Consider the following 13,062-nt stretch of genomic DNA (forward strand, 5'->3'; position numbering starts at 1 on the left):
ATGTATTTTGGAGGAGGCATAGCTTTGCAGAGTGTTTACACAGGGAGAGTAGGGATCTTGCTTTCAAAGCTAACTCGCTATTCCTAGCCTTTCTGAAATCGCCTACCCTACCTTTAAGATCCAAATTGATCGTGCATATGCCATCACTTACTTTTGAGCAAATGAGATGAGTCCAGGTTGCTCAAAGGTCACTTTAATGAACTATTGCTTTGGGTAAAAATGTCATTGTTGTCATTTAGATTTTTTTATTCTTAGTCAGGACGTCTACTGTTTTGATGCATTTGACAGATGATTTATCAGATGCTGGATTAATTTTGGCTGGATTAATTAATGCATAGGCCAGTTACATACTAATTTCTGTTTTTCACAAAGTGTATAGTCTGACATGACTTGATGGCAACATATGATATGTGAAATTTTGAATTTATTTTAGTTTTAAAATCCTGAAGGCTAAACATTTGTTTACTTTTATCACGTCGAAAAACCTTGCATTCACAAATAAGTGAACATTTTTATTTCAAACCCAAACACTGGCCTTTGCATTTTTTGAATGCCTTGAGAATTTGGTTTTAAAGCCGTGGTGTAACTACTGTTTGGACGGCATGGAATGCGGTACGGCCTGAACATGAGTTGTTCGCAGTCACACATGCCATGCTGCAGCCAGAGAGCCCAGAACATTCTCAAAATACTCTCTATGTGGGCAGCTGCACGCACGCTTATGTGTGCTGGACGCCTGCAGTCATAATGGGCTTCTGTGGGATCCTGTACGCATGTTCAGATTGTGTTGTGGTGGTGCTGTTGAAATATGAAGGTTTGCAGACTGAGCGTGTGTGTGTGTGTGCGCGCACAAATAAGCCCTTAAACCACATGGATTTGTCAGTGATCGAGGGGGTCGGGTGTGGATCAGATTCTGCATCAGAATCAAGGCTCTAATAAGGTGTTGTCACTGGTAGAGGGTCACAACTAGTATAAGAACAATAAAAACAGTTTGTATGACCTGTGTAAGTTAAATCCAAATTATCCCATTTGTTCTGGAGGAATGATGATCTTCATAAAACTCAAGACGTATCAAGAGTGTCTGGCATCTGTGTGTGTGTGTGTGTGTGTGTGTATATATATACATACATACAATATATGGTCACACTTTAGAATAGGTAACACTTGTTAACTATTAACTACGACTTCTCCTCAATAAATTCTTAATTTGCTGCTTATTAATAGTTAGTAAGGTAGTTGTTAAGTTTAGGTATTGGGTAGGATTAGGGATGTAGAATAAGGTCATGTAGAATAAGGCATTAATATGTGCTTAATTAGCACTAATACGTGGCTAATATTCTAGTAATATGCATGCTAATAAGCAACTCCTTGACTTGGAACTACCTTTGCATTAAAGGGTTTTAATGCATGCCTTAGTTCCAGCCAGTCAGAATCCAGTATTGAGACAAGACCATGGTATAAATAGATATAAAGAGATTTTAAATTCTGAAAACTGCAGGAGAAAAGTCGGATTGGACCTGGTGGTTTCAGACTTGGCTTCAGATGGTGCAGATCTGCCGTTTTTGTCTCCAAATCAGACAATCTGTGAACAATCCATGGATGTGCCATCTGATGCTGAGTTGACTGACTGAGTAAATGAGTCAATATATCCAGTAAACAGTGAATGAGTCAGTCACTTTACAACATAAAAATGTGTGCTCTTACCACCTCTTTCCTCTATAATCTCACTGTCCTGTAGTTGTGTATAAACAATCGCCCTCTGTTTCTCTTCCCTTCACAGTCTTGCCAATGCTGTTGGTGCTTGAGCTAATAAGCAGCATCACCTAGTGCTTGATCATGTTACTACAGGCACATCGACTCCTTTTGGCCTGCAGAAGTGCAAGTGTCACAGCCCTGAGCTTCAGCCACTGTTAAATATCCTGTGAGTGTGTGTGTGTGGATCAGTTGGTAACGGTGTGTGATCTGTGCAGGTGCGCAGGGTGTGCGGTCACCCCGTCAGACAGCAGCCGGAGCAGGTGAGCAGCGGTCAGCACGGCAGCGCCGGACGAGACTCCATTCCTCTGAAAGGAGCGGTCAGAAACACAGACGACACGCTCAGCAACAGGAGGAAGTAAGCCTGGAAAACAGCTGCTAACATCAACACATGCTGTATACTGCAGCCAAAGCTCTGGATGCATCTACTCATCCTGTTTTGTGTTATGATGACTGTTTACACAGTTTAGAAGAATGAAGAATAATGCAATATTATGTAAGATTAGTTTTTTGTCTTATGCATCTTTAATAATATAAATACAGTATAAATTGGTCTTTTTGCATATATAATATTAATTATATAAAGGAAAATATATTTAACAAATTAAATACGGTGTAAATTTGTATTTGTACATTTATAAGTATTAAGATTTTATATATTAATATGGTATTTTTAATTTATTAAAAAACAGTGTGTATAATAATATTTTGAAAATATGTTTTCATATTAACATTAGTATCATAATAACATTAATAGTAATATTTGTTTTTGTCTCATACAGAAACAAATATAAGTATAACAGTATAAGTTGGTCTTTGTACATATGGTATATTTTATATAATATATTTTACAAGTTAATATCAAAATGTTAATCAATAATAAACAGCATTAGACATGAATTGCTCATTCTTACAATATTATGTCCTTGACAGCTGTAGTAATTGGAATATTTTTGAAAAGTTGTTGAAGCTGCAGCTGTGTTATCGCTCCATCTGCTGGACAGACAGTGAAACACTCCTCTGTGTGTCTGCAGGGAGTTCCTCGGCAGTCTGCGTCTGCACCGCACGTTCTACGGTGGCCTGGCCGACCAGCTGTGTGTGAGCGACCTGGCCTCTGGAGACGGGACGGCCTGCTGGAACGGGGCTGGTGTGGCCAGGTAGACATCTCAAATCTTCTGCACCTCTTCTGCCTCTGGTTCCTTCTGCCTCAAACTGTAATTATTCATCATCATGTCTATAAGCGTGGCATAAATCATAAAGCTTTCTTTCTGTCAGCGTCTTTAGGTGTGAATAATGACCAAGGTTTTTTCCAGAAGGAGTTACTTATACGCGTGTCTGTACTTGCTGTTTAGGTTGATTTTTTTTTAAGATTATCATGAGTGAATGAATGAGGCATTTCATATAGCGCTTTTATTGTGCATTGCTATACACCCATCATGCATCTCTAGTTATCGTATTTGTGATTACTGCACATTTTTCTGTTTTTTGGGGAATCCACTCGTTCCTGGTTAAATATCTGAAGATTTGAGCCATGAACCATCATACTTGTCCAGGGTGACTTTACATATAGTTAGTGTACTGTACGTTGTTTTGGATAATCGTGCCTGCTGAATGACTACTATATCCTACTGGGAGAACAGAAATGTGTTATGTGCTGTGCCGTTGATGAGATTCAGACTTTATTCTGATCAGTATGCTGTATTTTTTGGGTGGATCGATAGATTTTTGAAGTTCTGCATATTTCCAGTATTGCACATGCAGGCAGGTTATTAATTTATTTATGCTTAGATTAAGATACTTCATGGAATATTTGACATAGTGTAAATATATATTTTAATTAGGTTAAAAAAAATGTACATTTATTATATATTTATCAAATAATGCATTTGCTAATCTTGAAGTAAAATATCTTCCAGATCATTTTATTATGATTAAAAATAAAGTTTTATAATAATAATAATACAATTATTTATAAAATACTACTTACTATTATTATTATTATTATTAAAAAAGTAAAAAGTGAAAATATATATCATTATTTTATTACACAATATATAGAGTTTCACAGTAAATGTTTTGTTCATTGTATATGTTGTTTTCTGAGGCAAACTATTAGCTATAACCCTTTCTTTTCTAGAAAATTGAATCTGGAAGTTGAATGAAAGCTAGTCCATGGCTGCTTGTCATTGACTCGTGTGAGGTTTCCGTCTGTGTAATTAATGAGTTTATATGCTGTTGGTCTCTGTTGGCGTTTTTCCCGCTCACCATAAACAGCTTTATAAGTGACAGGCCAGCTGTTCGTGGATCTGCAGCATCCTCTCCTCTCCTCCCCTCTCATCCAATCCGTCTCCTCACACTGCTATCTCACCTGGCCTGTCAGCGCCTCAACACTCCCATAAATTCATCGCCGGTGGTATTTCCTCCCCGCTGTCAGTGCTGCCAGATGGGAGCATATTTCAAGAGGAGAGGTTATCGTCCAGCAGCTCACGGGACGAGACGGATGGTTATTACTGCCAGAGGCGCCGTCTAGTGGACGCTCAGGAACATGGGATTTGAGCTTATAAAATAAAATGCTGTTGTTGTTGCATAATCTCCAAGAAATGCAGTAAAGTCATTATTATTTGCTTATTGATTAAATCAGTTCTTATTGCAATTTAAATGGTAATTTGATTGATTTTGGTGCAGGATTGCTCAGCTTATTTTATTGAAATAAATAAGGGTGCACTTTTGAAAATGTATGTAAATTAAGACCGATTTTCACCTAATTTAAATGAACAAAACAGAACAGAAAAGGAGTAATCACAGTTATGCAGCTAATAGCTAAAAGTTTGCTTCAGAAACACTATGCTAAAACAGTATACTGTCAAATAATTATAACAATAATTATGCCGATATTAATTTTGACTTCCGGCCTTAAATGAGGACACTGTATGTTAGTGAATATACATGCTACAGGTTTAAGTCTGGATGTCATGATTGGAAGTTTCACCATGACCACCTCTGCTTTGTCTTCAAAAATGTCTAAAATTAATAATTAATAAACTGGAATAAATTAAAGTAGATAATGTACAATGTAAAAATAATATATATATATTGTTTGAAATCACATCATGTATTATCATTTTTAAGGGTAAACCTGAAATATAATACATAATGAATGAGGTCAAATATGTTCTATATCTCTATAGTAGTTTCTCTGATGAATCCGGAGTCTTTAAGTCTATGGAGGAACGCAGTGGTCTTTGTTTTACTGCGATAGATGGCTCACTTGTCTCCATACTGACTTTGTCACAGCGATCTACTTATGTATGGCAGCCTCATCCTCCATCGCACCTCAGGCCACCGCTTTTAGCGCTCGGCCCACCGGAGGAAACGGTGATGAATAAGCACGCAGCTCCAGGCCCCGCGTCTGCAGCGCAGAGGGATAAAAAGGACAAATAAAACAGGACGGAGGACAACAGACTGATTTAGCAAGGCCACTCTGGCCTGAAACGAGCGGATTGGGCCCTGGTCACTTTGAAAGGGCCACGGTGCATGTCTGAGAGCGGGGCCAAACAACCACCGGCAATTAGCTTTGATAAATCAGAGCAGACGCAGAAGGAAAGGTGAAAGTGTGACCTTAATGCTATTTAAGGAAAGTTCACTCATTACGGATGTAATGAAAACAGAAGGCTTAGTTTTTGCTCTTCTGTTTATGAAAACAATAACCGTGAAAACGTGCCTGGGTCATATTTCACCTCAAACTGGGGTCAAATATGCTATTTATTATATTTTATGTTTTTTTTTTGTATTATTTTGTATGCCTTTCGAGCATTTTGTGTACTTCTTGGTGTGCTTGTTGTGATTATAATTCATGTTTATGATAAGCCAAAGATAATTTTTCACTTTGTGTGTCTATAGTTAATCTATAATTTTACAAAAATATTGTGGGAAAAAATATTTAGTATTTTAATACAATATTTTATATATAATGAAATGTTGTATATAATATGTATATATTTTTATACCACCGTGAATTTAAAAAGTATTTAAAACGTAAAAGTGGCATATTATTAATTCAAATTAATATATTAATAATTGATATTAATCAATATATTTTAAGTCATATAAATTACTGTTGACCACATTAATATCAGTACTAAATATAATATTATATTAATATTATCAACATAATATTAACCAATGTTTTCAAAATATTATATAAAATAGTAATTTATTACAAAATAATATATAAAATATAATCATTAAATATGTAAAAAGACCAATTTATACTGTATACACGCGTGTGTGTGTGTGTGTGTATATACAGTATATAGTCAAATTAACCCAACTGCAGTTTGATGGAGATTAATTGGAATGCACAATGAAAAAACATGATTTCAGAGAATTGTTATAAAACTGAGTTATCTGTTCCAAGATGCATTCTTGTGTTAATTAGGTATGTCTGCGTTGGACTCGTACAAGATAAAGAGGTTTTGTCTTTGCACATCTCGATGTATCTCTAAAGTCAGTGGAAAATGACAAACGATTCAGGTACAATGTGACCTTGTAGAATATTAATACATGCTACTGATAATAGAAAACACAATTATTAATCACCAACCTGCAGTTTCAGGTTAACCTTGCACAGGGCTGGCGATTTACTGTGACGAGTTGCTGTGCCCCCCCAAACGAGTTACCGTGTCCCCCCCAAACGAGTTACTGTGCCCCACCACTTTCCATCCTCCCTCCTCCTTGTTGAACGCGATCGATTTTGAAAGCGAAAGTACTGATAAATTAGCGCACATAAGATAGTGCCAAACATCGTGACAGCATGATTTGTGCCCCCCCCCTAGAAATTTAAATGCCCCCCCGACGGAGGTGACCTGGCACCGGCTCTGACCTTGCAGCTGCTGCTCATTTGAACTCTAGGCTGTAGCTTTGCTTTGAAAACTCAGTATTCAACTAATTTTTGTACATTTTCCGAAGAAAACAAAGCTAGCTGCTATTTGATGCTGGACTGCTCTGAGTGGTTGCTATTACAGAGTGTTTTTAGTGCTCTTTTAGTGTGGCGTCTACAGCTTTTCTAGCGCATTTTGAGTGTTTTTCTCAATGCTTGGAAATGTGTTTTGCAGCCATATTACCTTGAGTAGCCTCTAGTCACCAGCTAAAGCCTTCTATGGATCTTACAGAGTTATTTATGATGCATATAAAAGCGAAAAATGTAAACTCGTGATCCGGACTTGTGTTGAGCTTCTGACAGTTGAAAGAATCTGGCAGCCCTTTCCTCCGGCTGACATGGACCTTGACAGCAGGACGTCCTGGTAGGCTTTGTCCATCTGAGACGTGTGCATTACAGGAGAGAGAGTCACAGTAACTCATTCCTGTAGTGGTCAAGTGTACAAACATTTGCTTTGGGCGCTTGCAGACTACAGGCGGCTCTGATGGAGAATTTGATGGATCTGAAGGCCCTTGTTTAATAATTTTTTTCTTATTATATTAGGACCATCAGGTTTGATTGATTGATTTACTTTTTACGGACATTGCCAGTCCTAAAAATGTTACTTCTGTATCAGGACATCAGCATTAATTTAATTTTATGTTATTTTATTTTATTATTTTATTTTTCATAACTGACAATGCCAATCCTCTTATTGTTTTACTTTCTATGTCAGGACATCAGTCATTCATTCATTTAATTAGCTATATTAGAACTAATTCTAAAAGAATTGATACTACAATTGCTAAGTGCTAAATTGAAATCTTAATGGAGTTATTAAAGGGAGTTATTGAGTGAAATTTGGAATTGGAAACATTAAATCCCTTACGATTTCTATTCTTGATGTTGAGTTCTGTTGAATTGTTCCATGTTTAGCAGTGCTTAATGCTGAAGTCTCAGTCTGTTTGTTTGTGGCTTGTTTGCAGCTGGAGATGTTTGTGTTTGATGAGCGAAATTATAATTCCTGCCCAGACGATCCACAAACACTCTCACACACACAAAATCAACAAGATGATCATGTTTTATTCATGATGGTTGCACTCGGTGCTGCAATCCCCCTTCCGGCACATTTTCCGCAATCGTTTGGCTTTCCCTAAATGTATATTTATAGTTATTTCGAAATTAGGCCATTTTTGTTGCTTAATAAGCTGTCTGAGCTTGAGATCGATGTGCGTTTGAGACACATTTGGATCTTCTGTCGGAGCGCTGGCACGTCGTCTGTCTTTGCACTTTTAATAAATAAACATCTCATTGAACCAGTTTGGTTAAAAAACTAAAGTTCTGCATCATTACGCTACTATTGCGAAGGACACATTTACTATTTTAACCAGTTTTGCACACCGTGAAGATGACAGGGCTGCGCTGAACTCCAGCCTGACAAACTGGATGAAAAGAAAGCAGAATCCATTCTTCCGGAAACGTCCGCCACCAGTCAGCACGTCGATCACTTTTCCTCGGCTCAGTTCGCCCCGCGGCCCTCGGTGATGTTTCGGCCCAGAAGCTGAAATTGAATTTCCTGTGGTGATATACACATCCACACGGTTGAGGAATATCAAGGTTCTTGAGGAAGAATTCCGAGCTCCTGGGAGCGTCTTAGGCTCAGAACGGGAACGGAGAGCAGATTCTGGGTTATTGTGAAGAGCAGCAATGAAATCATACTGACATATACATATATGTATATACTGTATGTGTGTGTGTGTGTGTGTGTGAGCAGTTCTTTCATCAACCCGTATGGCCATTTTCACCTCTCATCGCGGTCTGCTTTTGTTTTCACAGTGTTTGGTTTTATTTATTGTGTTTTGATCCGTTTTATACTCCTAGTGACTTTGGTGAAACGGCTGAAATGCATTCTTAACACATACAGCTGCCAGTGCTTTACGTCTACAGGATATATCAGGAATTCAGTGCATTTATTCTTGTTGTAAACAGACACCTTGTTACATTTTTGATGTTAGAGCCATAAGATTTTTGTTGTTCTATCTATCTATCTATCTATCTATCTATCTATCTATCTATCTATCTATCTATCTATCTATCTATCTATCTATCTATCTATCTATCTATCTATCTATCTATCTATCTATCTGTCTGTCTGTCTGTCTGTCTGTCTGTCTGTCTGTCTGTCTGTCTGTCTGTCTGTCTGTCTGTCTGTCTGTCTGTCTGTCTGTCTGTCTGTCTGTCTGTCTGTCTGTCTGTCTGTCTGTCTGTCTGTCTGTCTGTCTGTCCACATGCGCGCTTGTATAAGTCTTCTGAATCTGATTTAATCATTAATAAATGTTTAATATTTTTTATCATGAAATATTAAACATCTTATTATTTTTTTATAATACCTTCTCCAAATAAAAGTAATATCAGCCTTACAGTTCAATAATAATAATAAATGATTTATTAATTATTATTATTATATAATAATTAACAATATAATTATTAAATAAAATTATTATTTTTTAAAATATCTTCTCCAAAATAAATGAATCTGATACTTCATTATTATTATTATTATTATTATTATTATTATTGTGATTATTTCTTCTTCTTCACTATGAATATCAGCCTAATACTTATAATAATAATAATAATAATAATAATAATTATACTTATTATGTTTTTATTTGTATTTTTTTGTTATACTTTATCCAAAAGAAAAGTAAAGAAATATTAAATATATATATATATATATATATAGTCCATTAATAGTATTTATTTATTTATTACTAACATTTATGTACATTTATTTACAGTAGTATTTTTTAGTTATTGAATTGCCTTGAGGTTTCAGATTTCAGACATCAAGGAATAGTTTAAGGTTTTTTTAAAGATTTATTTATTTATTTTTTTGGTTTATAATCTTGCCTCCCACTGTGACTCAAGTCTAAACTGCAGTTAGTGTAAGGATTAGAAGGTGAGTAAATGATGGCAATATTTCCGTTTAGTGTCATCTGTCCCTTTAAGGCATCTCAAATCACCCCCATAAAATAAATGAGCACACATAACCTTTTACTTCTTATTTTGAAGGCTTTATTTTGTAACACAAAAGGCATTGTTAATGAGTGTGACCTCTGCCACGCCGTCCCATTTCTCCTCTTCACTCTGTTTAGCATAAATTATTACCGCTAGCATGTGGGCGACCACATCCACTTCCAGGATTAATGACTCACTCTCCCACAGACACCGCACTCCAGTGCCCGGCTCTCCCTCGGCTCCCTGAGCTCCCGTTTCCTCAGGGCGGAGCGCTGCGCTGCGGTGAGACGATGGGGAGTGCCGTTACCCCCGATTACCTTTCCCAGGCCTCATCGACCCATTTACACTGACGAGGGATGCCATAGTCCCATATTTTCTCATGCAGGCTAATGCCTTTTATTTGTAGCAAGTTAGATGACCGCATGGCAAACTAACATTTGAAAACAGACTGCTTTTCTATTAGTAGCTTTTGGACACTAGGTGGCGCTAACGTGTCATGTAATCTGTCAAGTGGGCATTAATGTTTATAATTACCAACATCATTGGTATTTTTAGGAGATGTGAACATTTATAATTCACAGTTTTTGTTTTCCAGGAAAGTGATCCAAGAATATTTATGATTCATATCAAGGGTGTATGCAGAGTTTTGTTCAACTGTGTAGAAAGAGAATGTGCCGCCTCCAGGTGCTTTGTGCCTTTAACTGGAAATAGAAAGTAGCAAAATATGATGATGACATAAACTAAAGCTTACTGTCTTTAGAAAACCAAAGATGGGTCTTGAGCAGTAAAAATATCAAAATTGTGTTTGTCCAAAAAATTTGGAGTCGGAAATATTTTTTTTTAATGTTTTTGAAATAAGTCTCTTCTGCTCACCAAAGCGGTGTTTATTTGATCAAAATGCCTTATTCTACATGACTTTATTCTACGTCCCTAATCCTACCCAATACCTAAACTTAACAACTACCTTACTAACTAACTATTAATAAGCAGCAAATTAGGAGTTTATTGAGGAAAAAGTTGTAGTTAATAGTTAATAAGTGTTACCAAATTAGTAAAATTCTGAAATATTATTAAAATTTAAAATCATTGTTTTCTTTGTGAATATGTAGTAAAATGTAATTTATTTCAGTGATCAAAGCTGTATTTTCAGCATCATTACTCCAGTCTTCAGTGTCACATGATCCTTCAGAATTCATTCTAATATACTGATTTGCTGCTCAAGAAACATTTCTGATTATTGTCAATAATGAAAACAGTTGTGCTGATTAATATTTTTGTGGAAATGTGACTTTTTTCTTTTTTTTTAGGATTCTTTGATGAATATAAAGTTCAACAGAACATAATTTATTTGAAATAGAAATGTTTTGTAACACTATAAATATCTTTACTACCACAATGTATCAATTTAAGGCATCCTTGATGAATACAATTATTAATTACTTGTAAAAAAAAAATCTACCTGCCCCAAACTTTTAAACTTTTTTTTTCTTATTTATAACCTAGATTATGATTTGTAAAGTAATCTTAAAATATAAGGTACTTTATTACTTTTCTTTAAAGAAAGTATTACAAAAAAACAACAATAATAATAAGTATTATTATTATTTTTATTATTGAGCCCATAAGTATAATTTGGTTATTTGATAAATTGGTTGTGCTTCTCTAGTTAATGTTTAGTTGTAGTGCTGAGTCTTGGCCAGATGGGAGAGCTGTGTTCATTTCAGGATTTCATTCTGCCATTCCTCCCTCTCTCCCTCCCTATGTGCATTCAACATGTTCCCAACTCCAAATGATGCATTAAACAGGCATTATTATCGGACCAAACAGGAGACTAGATACGCAAGGCAGCACAGGTACTTTTTGGGGGCTTTATCAGCAGAAACGATTCACAAACATTCATTCACAGCTGAGAGTTTCTTCAGAAACAGCGGCCTGAGGTGATTCTGAGCTGGGAATCCAAATGGGAAATGTTTAAGGTCAAGTAATTCACATTGTTTCACGTATCTGCGACTCCGCCGATCTCAGTCCTCACACGTCTGTGTGTAAAGATGGTTGGACGTTTAACAGACGTGACTTCATGTTTCTCGGTGCCAGACCAGGAATGTCGGCGTTAAATCTTAGTTTGACATGGAGACACTGAGGCCGAGGGCAAATCTCAGCCGCTGCTCAGGTTTGTCCTTAAACGGTTGCTGTAGGGCCATATTGATGAAGCCTAAGCAGAATACACAGTAGCTGGCCATCAATTATTGGACTATTAAAGATGTGCAGTACCTCCGTGCAGTCTGCTGAACACAGATATTAATTGCATATTCGGGTGCGAGCGTTTTATTCTGTGAAATTCGACGTAAATACCATCTGCCAGCGTGCAGAAAAGCAGATGGTAAAATCAGGTGAGGAGATACTGCGGTAAAACACTGCATCACCTCAGTGTGAGAGTGGATGGAGAGGACAAAGCCAACACGCTGCTTAAACCCAGTCTAAAGTAACACTAATGCATCAGATGCAGTGGAAATGGCCTAGGGTGAGTCATTCTGGATCATGATAAATTATTTATATTACAATGAGCGCCTTTACATGCAAATCAATACTGTGATGACTGTGAAAAAAAAAGCTCTTTATGAAAACCAGTCAAGTATTTGATATGACCATGTGCTAAATTTTATATATTCATCAAACCCAGTTATGGGAATCATGATCTGTTGTTTTTCTTCATTATACAAATGTAAGAGAAACTGATGTGGTTCTCTGAATGACGTATAAATAGCATAACATTTGGGAACTTTATCAAAGACCAGATGAACGGACATTATATTAAAGGTGCCATAGAATAGATAACTGTGTTTACCTCGGCATAGTTGAATAATAAGAGTTCTGTACATGGAAATGACATACAGTGAGCCTCAAACACCATGGTTTCCTCCTCCTTATGTAAATCTCGTCAATAAAAAAGACCACTGAAAAATAGACGAATGAGAACACTAATAGTTACGCCCGCAACATTTGCATATACCCGCCTATGTTCTAGGCCAGCTGCCAGCCGAACCATCAGAAGTTCTGCAGGTATTGTGAAGAAACAAGCGAGGACAACAGCGAAAATGGCAGATCATGGAAATAAATGTTATGTTCCAGGCTATGCAGGGGATCTGAAGTTCTGTTTTAATTTTAGTTTTAGACTAGTCTTTGTGTGAAGCTGTCATTTTAGTTTTTATTAGTTTTAGTCACGTTCATACTCTTTTTAGTCTAGTTAAGTTTCAGTCAACTAAAAGTCTGAGCATTTTAGTCTTATTTTAGTCAGAATTATCCATGACTATTTTCGTCTAGCTTTAGTCAACGAAAACTGATGACATTTAGTCTAGTTTTAATCAATGAAAATG

At 36.4% G+C, this 13,062-nt stretch overlaps 1 protein-coding gene across 2 annotated transcripts in view; it reads left to right on the forward strand.

Moving 5' to 3' along the window:
- Positions 1-13,062, forward strand: part of LOC306873471 (glypican-5-like) — a 169,954-nt gene that overhangs the window by 46,608 nt on the left and 110,284 nt on the right. For both annotated transcript variants that reach the window (XM_079422791.1, XM_079422792.1), the window contains exons 4-5: positions 1,968-2,107; positions 2,784-2,906. In XM_079422791.1, the coding sequence (XP_079278917.1) occupies positions 1,968-2,107; positions 2,784-2,906 (263 nt within the window). The remainder of the gene's footprint in view (positions 1-1,967; positions 2,108-2,783; positions 2,907-13,062) is intronic.

Source organism: Barbus barbus (assembly GCF_936440315.1).
Source record: "Barbus barbus genome assembly, chromosome: 8".
NCBI lineage: Eukaryota > Metazoa > Chordata > Actinopteri > Cypriniformes > Cyprinidae > Barbus > Barbus barbus.